We start from the raw sequence: 12,786 nt of genomic DNA, 5'->3' as shown, positions 1-12,786 counted from the left end.
AACTTTCATCGTCTGAATATCGCATACCTCGACGCAGCCGATTGTACAATTTTAATCAACGGATCAGAGGTCCTATTCCATTACCAAAATTCGTCCACTTTCAACAAGGAACTTCAAGTATGTACTTTGATTCGTTATCCTTTTCCAATTTTTTATTTCCTTGCAAGCCTCTGTTTCTACTTTATTTTATACTTTACATAGTACTTACAATGGCATCTGAATCACTTAAAGTTCTTATCAAACAACGTGGTGTTAAAAAGGGACAAATCACTCGCATTCATACATACATACATTCTCATGAAAGCTTACATTGTTTTTGTGTCAGAAAACCGTAAAGATAGACTAGAAGAAGTATATAAAGAGTGGTGTGAAATTCAAAATTAAATAGAATGTTTAGACGAAGTCATAGATTGTTGGGTTTTTTATTTTAGGTATCACACAGACTAATAAACCGTAACAGTTAAAAGATTTTAATTATATAACGTAAAACACAAAGAACACACAAAACGTAAACGAAACGTAATTTCTTACAATCATAGATGATAGAACATGTCCAATAATACCATACACATAACGAACTGTTCGCCATCTAGTCCATACAAAAGTAAATTAACTATTCAAATTTACATTTAACATTAGATATAAGAAGTGACCAAGGATTTCAATCGAAGCAGTCTGCGCCTCAATCTTCGTTATACGAATATCACGTACTTTACACCGATATCTACACCGAAACGACCACAACAATCACGGCATTACCGCCTGTAGGTCAATTAATACTCAGGACTCAATTCGTGTCTACCCCAGCTCAATCGACGAGTTTCGTCGTCTATCCTCTTTCCTGGACGAATCCAAAGTCCAATTATCTACCAACCAGCTCCAACAAGACCGTAACTTTCATGTCGTTATCCGTGGTATCTGCGAAGACATCCAACGCAGGGCATCGAGTCCGAACTCAGCCACAAAGGCTTTATTATCAAACGCATCCATCGTATGTCTAAAGGTAACAAAATCTGGTCCCTTGTCTAAGTCCGTTTTAATAAGACCGTTTCAAATTCCAAGACAATTTTCGATCTTGGTAAACTCTGTGGTCTCAACGTCAATGCTGAGCCAAAAAAAGCAACGAAGGAAGTTCCCCAGTGCTGCCGCTGTTTGAAATTCTTCCATACAGCCATCTACTGTCACCCAGCCTGGGTCTGCGCTTTCCGTGCCCGTAACCACATAACCGCAGAGTGCAAAACTAAGGACAAGAAGGATGCCACTCTCACTTGTGCTAACTGCAAAGGGAACCACCGCACCAACTACCGGGGCTGCCCCAAGGTTCTCAAAGAGACCTCCCCTTCACCCCCCAAGAAAAATGTCACTCCTGTTGCTTCCCAAGGCACAAGAAAACCCCACCCTCCTGCTACCACCTTAGCAATGCCCCCCACAATCAATTTCCTGACATCCTTGACATTTTCGTCACAAAAAATGTTACACTTTCCGCCGATCCTATCGTCAGGAGTTCGGACCACTTTCCAGCCTTAATTGAAGTCGGCCGCCCAATCATCAACCCCCCAAACCCAACCACGTTTCTAGAATGGCTAGATCTCCATTACACCCTCGCAACGTTTTCATTCAAGTGCACCCCACTTCGCACAATAGCGGAACTTGACGAAGCTGTGAATTTCCTTTCAAACGAGATAACCAGTGCAATCGAGCTCTCCACTACCTCCCACCCAACGCCCACCAAAGAAAAACCCTCCTCGCAGACATTCTTGACCTCCTTAAGAGGAAAAACAAGGCCCGACGTCTGTGGAATAGACACCGCGACCCCGCGTACCGTGCAGAAGTAAACGCCCTTCAACTCGTCTCACCGAATTCCGCAGCGCATCCTTCGATTACTATATCGCTCAGGCAGAAACACACCTCCGAGGCACTTGGAAAGTGATCCATTCTCTTCGTAACAGAGCTCCCCATCTTACGCCACTAAAGCAGAACGGATCCACCTATTCTAAGAAGCCACAGTCATCTGCCTCCCCAAAAAAGGGAAGCCCCTCAGCTCTCCCTAAAGCTGCAGGTCTATCAGCCTGCTCAGTTCGTTGAGCAAAGTAGTTGAACCAATCCTTCTCGATCGGCTCTTAGACCACGTGGAGCAAAACAACCTTCTCCCCAATCATCAACACGGCTTCCGCAGGCATCACGGCACCGGATACCAACTTCTCCGCGTATCCGAATACATTTCCGACAACCTTAACAAGCGGCGTCACACCTCCATGCTTCTTCTTGACGTCCATCAAGCGTTCGACCGAGTTCCTCAAAACTCATCGCCCTCAACATTCAACATTTTCTAGTAGGGGTTATCAGGTCCTTTCTCACAGACAGAAGCCTTCGGGTCCGCATTGGCTCTGTTCTCTCTGCCAGTAAATCCGTCACAGCCATCACCTAACCGCTCCGAAAACCTCCCTCCATCATCGTTAACAACCGCCCCATCAAATGGAGCAGCTCCGTCACCTACCTAGGCGTCGTCTTCGACAGATGCCTAAACTGGTGGCACCACATTAAAGCGACCGTAAGAAGGCTCTGGGTGCACTCATCACACTTAAACCTTTCTTCCGTAATAACATCATCTCCCAACAGACCGATATGCGTGCGTTCAACGCAATTATTAGGTCCTATGCCATTTCCGTCTGGGGCTGCGCCCTTCCCCACTGTCTGAAGCCTTTGCAAGGAACCTACATGCGGATTCTTCGTTCCGCATTAAGCTACCCCTGGTTTGTCAGATACACCCAAATTCTGAATGAAACCGGTTTACCTTCTCTTCCTGAGGCTGCAATCGCATTCGCCGCAAATCTTCGGGCCTCAGCATCAGACCACGCAAACCCCACCATCTCGACACTTTCTAACTTCGCACCGAAACCAAACGACCGCTTCCGAAAGCCCTCTCACCTTCTACAATGACCCGCTCTCTTTTGCTTACTTCTAGCTCCTAGCTTCGCTTTTTAGTGCGAGTGTCCACCCAGTACTTCAGAGGTGGACCACCTACTTCGGTTTTCCTCCCCAACACTCCCTTCTACCCCCCACTATTAACCCTCTTCCAATCTCAACCCTATCCCCAACCCCAGCCTTCCACTTTCTTCCCGGGGATGAGCAACCCACAGGCTTTATCTCCTCGCTCGAGAAGGGCTTTTAGTCCTCGAGGATAAACCAAACAGAAAAAAAATCCATCGAAGCACGAAGCGCTTGTCCAGTTAGTCAAACTAATCATTCGTTTGGAAATATTTAAAAATATAGTCTACTGCGCTGCAAGACTTCTGTTATTCTACCTTCCATCCCAAATTTAAGCAACACGCCTTGTCAATAAGTCAAAGTTGTAGAATATCTGCCTCTGAACATTTAACACTTCCTTTTCATAATATTCAACTATTACCGAAAATATTGAATGCAAGTTTTAGTGGCGTTTCGGTAACTTCCTTTTCGCCAACTATTGCGGCGTACATATTTAAGAAAAAAACACGTATATCAATAACAATTGCTATATTGGACCATTTACCTAACAATTATGAATTCAATTCTACTTTGCAGTACAAGACGTTAACAATAAAAATGTGATATGTGGTGCAGTATATATACCTCCAAACTCTGTTTTGAGTGTTTATAAAGCACATGTTGATAAAGTTATTGATGTAACTTTTATGTTTCTGATTTAATGATCATTGGTGATTATAATCTGCCCAAGATAACATGGAATAACACTAATGGGTTATCTTTGAACTGTTTTAATGTGCACAGAGTTGTGCCGATATTGTTCTTGACGCCTTCTCTTTATTAAACTTAAAAACACTTTATCCAGTTCATCATTTGAAGGATTACACATTAAGCTTATGTTTTTCTACTTTGTCTGCTACAGTGCACCCAGTTACTGATTCTTGTGATGCTTTATTGGTTACTGTTTTATTTAATTTGGCTGATTTAAAATGTGACCTATTGGACTATAATATAACTCTGACTTTGATAGTGCAGATTATTAACTGTTAAATGACAAGTTGAATGAAGTAAATTGGTGCGATACCTATTCTTGCTGGTGAAAACCTGAACGGTGATACAGATAGACTTTACAATATTATTAATGACATTTATAAAGATAATGTACCTATTAAAAGGATTTTCAAGAGTACTTATCCAAAGTGGTAGTCTAAAGATCTGATAAAGTTGGTGATNGGACATTTGGAGCATAAAATGTTATAACACTTTTGACTTTTGAAACAAAATAAAAAATTATAAAATTATAACAGTTTTGATGCCGGCCCTGCACAATCGCAAATTAATTACGATTGCCAGCTGATAGTAGAAAAATCCACCTTCAGTAGGTCGGAATCAGCTGCTTTTTGGGTAATGTTATTGTTTATGTTTGGTATTAAGTTACGGATTAGTCGAAAAAAATGCACTTGCATTAAGGCCCATTAGATGACTGAATGATCGCAAACTGAAGTGAACCTAATGTGGTCCATGACGTCGAGTATTATGCTATTTTAAATAGAAAAGAAATTATAACGACTACGGGATTATTAAAAGCGGTGCACAAACAACCCTGGCCACCCAGCGTTTGGTAACATAACGTACTAGTGTACGAAAACAAATGTATGTGTTATAGTTGTAAAAATTGAGACAAGATGCAGACCTACTTTGACCAAACACATTTGTTAAACTGCTCATTCTGACATTAGTTTTGTCTGGCAGGGCTCATTAGCCCCATGTGGGGTAATACAAGGGTGTGTCCAAAAGGACCAATTTTGGTTATTTTGTTTTTATTAAATGTAAAAAGCTAAATATTGATATAACCTCGTATAATTACACTGCTGGAAGTGACTAGAATAAATACACATAATGTCGTAGTTTCTAACAGGTTGTTCAGTTTGCTTTGGATTGTTGTGGAATTTACTTGCTTGTTAGTGTTAGTTTATTTTTTAGTGGTCATTTCATAAAAGACTATTACAATAAGGACAATTAGTAGTGTGATAGTGCATTCTAGTAGGGTTTTTATTCAACCGTCAGTTGATGCTGAGTTACATTATACTATCGTATAATTCGAAATATTCTCGGTATCTTGGCCAAAATTCGCAGTAACAGGGTACGTCGCTGTCAGTGTTGCATTGAAGCGAATGGCGGATAATTTCAACATTTTTTATAAATGGTACGATTTTCTTTTTCATTTTTACCTTCTTTTTACAAGGTGGAAGTGCATTCTGCTTCTTCCCAATAGGTGGTACTTGTTACATCCACACTAGATCAGCATTATAAGTTCAAATTTGCAAAGACGATTTGCGAGCTCAATTGTCACTGGATTGAAAAATTGTATAACACTTTTTTGTTGTATTTTGTGTCAGCAAGCCATGGTTTCCTTTTTAATTATTATAAATGGGACACCCTGTATATTCCAAGTATCGTCTACTAATGTAGGGTAAACTTAGATGTCACTAGTATCGTCAAAATTTCGGGAGTTTTACATCTAATTCTAGTCTATGGGTGGAGTATAGCAATCTAATCGCGCCCACTATTGGTGAAGCAGGGTATGAAAGGTCGAGCGTCAGCGACACCTAAGTTTACCCCACGTAAGTTTTTAAATTTTTTAAAATACCAAAATCGGCATTACCGACATACATTTTAGTGAAACGACAACAGATGATGCGACGGCGGTTGCAATTACCGATGGAATTCCCCACTAGTTATAGCGTATACCAGGGTATGAAATGTCGAGCATCAGCGACACCTAAGTTTACCCCATGTATGTTTTCAAATTTTTTAAATTACCAAAATCGGCATTACCGACATACTAGGCGACATACATTTTAGTGAAACGACAACAGATGATGCGACCGCGGTTGCAATTACCGGCGGAATTCCCCATTAGTTGTAGCGTATACTAAGCAATAGTGAGTAATTTCACAACTTGTAATATTTTAAAATTATTGTGAAAAGTACTTTTACCTATCCTGAAAGTAAGTAATGATTATGTACTTCAATCATGCTTTACAATAAGTAATTATTTTCTGAAATAGAGCTGAGAGGAAAGAGTATTTTCTGTCCCCATTAAAAGATGAAAAAGTACTGCATCCAGTGAATACATATCAGGGAAAAAGAAGAATTGTTTCAACTACAGGTAGTTCTGCAGATAACAGTTTCAAATATCCAAAACATATATAATTATTTGTTATAGAAAGTACCCTCACAATGGACAATAAAGAAGCTAATATTTCTGCAGTCTCTGAAACGTTAGCACCCCCTGTAGAAGCAGGAAGCAGTACTAAATTAGGTAAAGAACAATTTCTTTGTTCATTCAAATATACCTGTCTTAGTATCTATTATTTTAATTAATTGATGTTTTGATATTAACTCGTATATTGTGCTAATTGTATTTATTACTGTATTTACACTTTATTAAATTTGTTAATATTATTTTTGTTTTTTTTTTTCAATTTCCATTTAAAACAAAAAAAATAAAATTTAGTGTAATTTTGAAATGCGCGCCTTAAGTTACGTTTCATAGTTATATGTATAGATAAAGTTTTCTTTGTCTGTCCCATTCATATATATATTCCAACTATCAAGTACTAATGTATTTGTTAACTGTTATCTGCATAACTTCCTGCAGTTGAAACAATTCTTCTTTTCCCGTCATATGTATTCACTGGATGCAGTACTTTTTCATTTTTTAATGGGGCAATTCCGTCTGCTTCCATTCCTCTACCAGAAGAAGTTCTACAAAACATTTTTTTTAGAACTTAAGTTTCACAACAACAAATTACAATACCTGCCACTTTCGTTGGAACCGCTGTTACTTCAGGAAAATGGAAAGCGGCATCTTCACCTTTAACTCCTGCAGGAACTCTATAATCTAGGTAGAACATTTCAAATTAATTTGACCCCGTAATAGTGTAGATTGTACATCACGGTTTTTCTGTGTTGGACAGAAAACATCCTTTCTTTACTTATTGTAAAGCCTGATTGAAGTACTTAATATATTACTTACTTTCAGGATAGGTAAAAATACTTTTCACAAAAATTTTAAAATATTACAAGTTGTGAAACTACTCACTATTGCTCAATAACGCCATAACTACTGGGGAATTCCTCCGATAATCGCAACCGCCGTCGCGTCATCTGTTGTCGTTTCAGTAAAATGTATGTCTGTAATGTCGATTTTGGTAATTTAAAAGATTTGAAAACTTACGTGGGGTAAATTTAGGTGTCGCTCGCGCTCGACATTTCATACCCTGTCCTAGTCTAGGTGGTGAAGCATAGATAATAATATGATCATACTAATGCCATTAAAAAATTTAGTATTATTTGTAATCATTACTTATTATAAATAACATAAAAATAAACACCGCTTACCATAATAGTTCAATCTTCAAGCACAAATGACACGTAATCAATTGGCGTCGATTAAATTAATTTTATTAGTTTTTGAATAAATTGACATTTAATTTAAACATTCTTTTTTAACATAACAATTGTAATACTTACATATTTAGAACCTGCACGACACACAACTTACAATTTACTGGTAAAGTTGGAACCAGTGGATTACTTATACCGTGCCTAGTACATACGACTTCAGCGTAAGTATTGTATGTTTCTTATCTATGGTTATATTTAATAAAAGCTGGAATGGTCGTTTTTGCTTAACTTATGATTATTTAGAGATAGAAAACACACCAGACGGTGTGTCTACGGAATATTTACGATTTTTACCGGAGTTTAAATTTGTGATAGGTTATTCCCGCAGTGAGAAGGGAATATACGTATATATGATATTTAATGTTCTTTTGTTTCAACTTTTTTAAAGAAAAAGGAATGGAATATATTATAATATTTTTATACAAATGAATTCGGGAGATTTCGGAACTATTCGATTAATTTCGATAATGTTTGACAGATATACCGCGCGGCGTGTTTTCTATCTTGAAAACATCATTATTAGCACTTANAATTTAATAAAAAATATTTTAAATTTAAATTATCATGTCTAAAGGTTTTTTTAATTTTGGATTAAAGTAAGTCAAATAACTTGTGTTTTAATGCGACTGGACTTTAACATTTTTGTAGGTCTCCTGCTATTACATCTAGTACTCAACAAAATGGAATTACATTTGGAACAAATACAACTGCTCCGTTAAACTTTGGGAGTACCTCAACTGCACAGACAGGAACATCGTCTTCTACTTCATTATCGAATGTACCATTACAATTTAGTTCAGGGCAAACAGCCTTTATGTTAAGTACCCCTACACCTTCCTTAAATTTAGCATCAGGATTGAAGGCTACGACAGGTATCTAGAATCATTAACTTTATACCTTCTTGTATTTACTACTTCTTATCTATAAATTTTTTATTTAATTTTGGTACATTTTTGAAATTTTGTTATACCTATCACAATTGAAGTACAATGTTGATATAATAAGGTAAATTAGAACGTGACTTTTTGAATGTAAACCAGCTATTACATCTGGAGGAGCAACAACTAGTGGTAGTCAAACACAATCGTTTACATCATTAACTCCAAATACAAATATAGCCAGTGCTGTGACTTCCTCTATTAGAATAACAACTACATCAGCACCTATTGTGGGAGTTTCTACAGGTTTTGCACCTGGTAGTAACACAACTTCAGGGGTCCTGCCTACACCTACAACTTGGGGTGACTAAAGAATTATTTTCTTTTATTTACAAAGGGTTAATTGAATAAGGAATACTGTTATTCGATTTTATTGAAATTTGGTTTACTGATACAATTAATAATACCAAACAAAAATTTAAACGAAAATATGGAAAATCATCACAGCTTTGAAAGTCATAACAGAGCAGAGACCTAGATAACTATGTTTTCTGTATTATACATTTGGGAGACATTATAACAACCAGAATTACTTTCTTAAACAAAGACAAACATTAGGTACCTATATCGGAAGACAAAATTAAAAGAAAAAATTATAATATACTTTTAATATTTCTGAAAAAAGGCTCAAGAAGCAAAAATGGCAACAGTGTCATTTTAGTGTGTATTTTCTAATGCAGCTTTTTTTGGTAATCAAAAATGTTTTATTTTAATTTCTTTAAGATTTTTAAATAAAGATAGTCTTTATGTCGTCATCAAATTATATTTAAGACAAAAAACATAGAATCTCTTGCTTTTTACGGATAAATTCATATCTCTGTTTGGCATGTTGCCGCGCCATTCTCATTAGCCTTTAGTCTGATGGAAAACAGATAAATAACGTATCCGTTCTTTTGTGTTTTATTTTCTAAAATTATGCAATACTAACAAACACATTTTTGAAGCCATATATAATCAAACAATGTATACCTACAAAGAATACTCCGTAAATACAGTCTAACGACTAATAACTAGCGTTGAGTCACGTACAATCACCGTATAATGACGTAACACCTGGCCATGCCCCTTTTCCCTAGAAGAGGCACTTTGTAATTGTTTCAAAGACACTAAACGTGCGAATAAAATTTTGATTTTTTGCAGATCTCTTATTTTTCACTTGAACTTTGGATTTATAAATTAAAAAAAAATTGCCAGACAAGTCCATTATAGACGAATCGTCGGGGCAACTATTCTACGGACCATGGCTTATTATTAAAAAAAAGTACTTCAGCAATTGGTTTTTTCTGTTTGAAGTGAATAAGCTACATTTTTTATGTCTGCATGTTTTAGTTTTTTCTATTCTACATTCCATAGATGCTCCTTATTTGCCCTTGGTACTCATTTTAAGTCGAAAAAAGGATATAATACTGAAGCCAAGATAGTTTTTTAGCTTTAGGTCATAATAAAAAATTGAAATTGTTTTTCAAGGCTTTTTTGATTATTTCTATTATCACACCATTATTTATTTCCAAGGAGTTCAAATGTTTTGATTCTCATCTACTAAGTCCGATACCTTCAACTCCACGTTTTGAAAAGTTGCTACATTCTAGTGGCTAATGTGTTAATTAAGTAGTGATGTTGGAAACAATAGCAAAGTATTCTACACCTTACTAATGGAAGATATGTTCGGAAAAATTTTTCAAATGAAATACAAGTTGCTTTTCTTAAAGGAGTATTTAAATGCGAAATAGCAACAGGTATTTTGTGTTTGCATTTTAAATGCATTTATTTCATATCTGCTGGTGATTCATAAAATATAAAACTATTGATGAGAACCAATGCGACAATATGGATGTTGTGTTGTATATGTAAACAACGAATAGTACATAGTACTATATCAGACTAGGCACGAATTTATCGAGAATTGTCAGATTCATGATCAGATCAGGGTGAATATTATCAAAAATAACTCATTTTTGAATTTTCCATAACTTTTAAAAAATATATATCTTCTTGTAGATTCTTGTTTGGAATTATTAATTGTATTAATAAGCCGAATTTCAATTTCAATAATATCCATCAGTTTTATTTCTTATTCTGACAATTCCTCTTTTGAAATGGCATTTAAGTGAAGTGATTTTCTTTTGTATAACAGACTACTTACGTTGAATTTTGCCATGACGCTATAAAGATATTTTATGCAAATTAATGCAAGGAGAAAAATTCTTCGTATGTTTCATATTTATTGCTTGTTTATCATAGTAATCTATATCTTTATAAATAGAGTTCGTGATATTTGCATTTATTAATTTTTTACACAAACAATAATTAAATTCTTTTAGGTAGTTCAAATACGTTACAACCCCCTCTCAATTCTACAGTTACAACATCAACATCAAACTTGACGTCTAACGTTGGTTTGGGTGGAATTTCAACTGATGTGAAAACTACCACATACATATCCACTCAAAAAGAAATATCACCGAAAGATCAATCACTTCCTAATGAAATTCTTAACACAGTTGAGTCCTTTAAAATGTTTGTAAAAAGTGAAAAGGGGTACAGTTCAGATATATCAAGATGCTCTGCTAAAGAATATAAGAAAGTAGAAGATGACATTGATATTTTAATTAATACTTTGAATGATATTGAATCTGAACTTCATAAATACAGAGGTGTGACAGAAAGACTTAAATATGATGTTGCTAGAGGATTACAGTATATTGAAATGGCTCAAAGAACTCAAGATACTCCACCAGGATTGCAATATGATAATACAACTCCCATGCAGTTCTTCATCGACTTAATAGATAATTTTGAAAGGGAAATGCATACGTTAAAGATTCAACTAGAGGCTTTAGACAAATGGACAAAAAATTCACAAAACTTAAGCAATATTACATCAGAAGGTATTTTCACATTTATTCGTTGTTTTTCCTTGACTTTTTTACCAAAATTTTAACTTGTAGATATTTCACTGGGTATGAAAAGACTTTATGAAACATTTGTTGCATTAGCAGGACAATTTCAAGCTCTTCACAATCAAGTTGAGACTCAAAAAGAAAAATTCTTGAACTTAAGAAGAACTATCTTGAATGACCCAACAAATATATTTGATAATAGTTCTAAAATCGACCAAAATAATGAAGGTATACACAACATTACATACACAGTTCCACTCATTCCTGCAGGACCAACACCATTTAATATAATTGGAAAAACGCAGGCTTATCTGATTTCTCAAATTGCTAATCCAGGTATGATAATATAGTACTTGTCTAAAAGATTGTTAGCATTGGCTTCAACATGCCAGAGATTAGAAATATCAAAATGTAGTAATAAGTGTATATTGTTTTTTCTCAATCTCTAGTTTAAGAAATAGTAAATATACAATGTAAATGTACTTTCAACAATCATAAAAATTTTTATTAACCTAGAGGGGCAGTAAGCCGTCAATTGTGGGCGTATAAATGTTGATATCGCATTTTTATAAGATTGCGTGTGTAACAATTACTCATTGGCATACGGCATGTATTCTCTTTCAAATAAGCTTGAACGTATGCTACGAACATACCAAGTTTGTTATGACGTACAGTCACTGTAGTAGTAGAAACGATGTAACCTACAATTCTCGTGCGTAGCTTATATCGTAGCTTTATTGATAAATAAATGTACATCAGTCAATATTGAGCAGATTGCTGTACCTATACAGAGTATGCTGATGACCCACATGCAATCTTAAAATAATAACAAGGTCCCTTTTAATGTAATCGCTTTGTTAAACTGAGCCATGCAAACCAAGTTATATAGAATGTGTTGTTAATGGTCAATATGCCGTAAAGCCGTACATAGATTAATATTTCCAACTTTCATCAACATATGTTGGAATTGCCTATGAAGTGCTGATGAAAACTAAGTTCGAAGAAGCAATCTACATGTGAAGGCTTCGACAAAATATTGACCAACAACATGCTGTTTTCTTCAGACTAACTAAATTTATTTTTTCTTAATTTGAAACACTAACCTTATTGATTTGAAATGCTTTAAAGATCATTTGAAATTGTTCTTACATTAACGTGTCAAAAATATTTATAAGTGTTTTTGAAGGTGTTAACATGGTCAACCCAGCACAGGATTCTTTTGGTAGCTGTTCGCCATTTAGATTACCAAACATTAGTTTTTCAACATCACATTCTCCATTTCAATTAAATAAACCTCCAATTGGAAACAAAAGAGGTAAAATATAATATAATCTTGAATTACTTTCTAAAACAAAAATTTTAAACTCTAATTAATAAATAAAATTAAAATTTAAACAGAAGTTTATATTATTATTTATTGTTTATCTATATAAGTAAAGTGCCTTTATAAGGATTACATTGTTAAGGTACGCTACAAAGTAGAAGCTGTAGATCCACTCGATCCACTT

The 12,786-nt window shown here is 35.3% G+C and overlaps 1 protein-coding gene across 2 annotated transcripts; it reads left to right on the top strand.

Annotated features, from left to right (window-relative positions):
* Positions 1-7,979: 7,979 nt before the first annotated feature.
* LOC108741416 (nucleoporin p58/p45) lies at positions 7,980-12,652 on the top strand. 2 transcript variants are annotated; one of them, XM_025975916.1, is made up of 6 exons: positions 7,980-8,036; positions 8,089-8,312; positions 8,481-8,681; positions 10,700-11,266; positions 11,327-11,614; positions 12,465-12,649. In XM_025975916.1, exons 1-6 carry the CDS (start codon positions 8,005-8,007, stop codon positions 12,602-12,604), a joined length of 1,452 nt encoding a protein of 483 aa, XP_025831701.1. In that variant the 5' UTR covers positions 7,980-8,004; the 3' UTR covers positions 12,605-12,649. The 2 variants fall into 2 exon arrangements, with proteins under 2 accessions (XP_025831701.1, XP_025831702.1); XM_025975917.1 differs by lacking the exon at positions 8,481-8,681 and having other exon boundaries at positions 8,003-8,036; positions 12,465-12,652.
* Positions 12,653-12,786: the final 134 nt, after the last annotated feature.

This window comes from Agrilus planipennis, unplaced genomic scaffold (genome assembly GCF_000699045.2).
Source record: "Agrilus planipennis isolate EAB-ADULT unplaced genomic scaffold, Apla_2.0 scaffold287, whole genome shotgun sequence".
Taxonomy (NCBI): Eukaryota; Metazoa; Arthropoda; class Insecta; order Coleoptera; family Buprestidae; genus Agrilus; species Agrilus planipennis.
The sequence above is the reverse complement of the archived record's forward strand: the minus strand, read 5'-3'. Positions and strand labels throughout refer to the sequence as shown.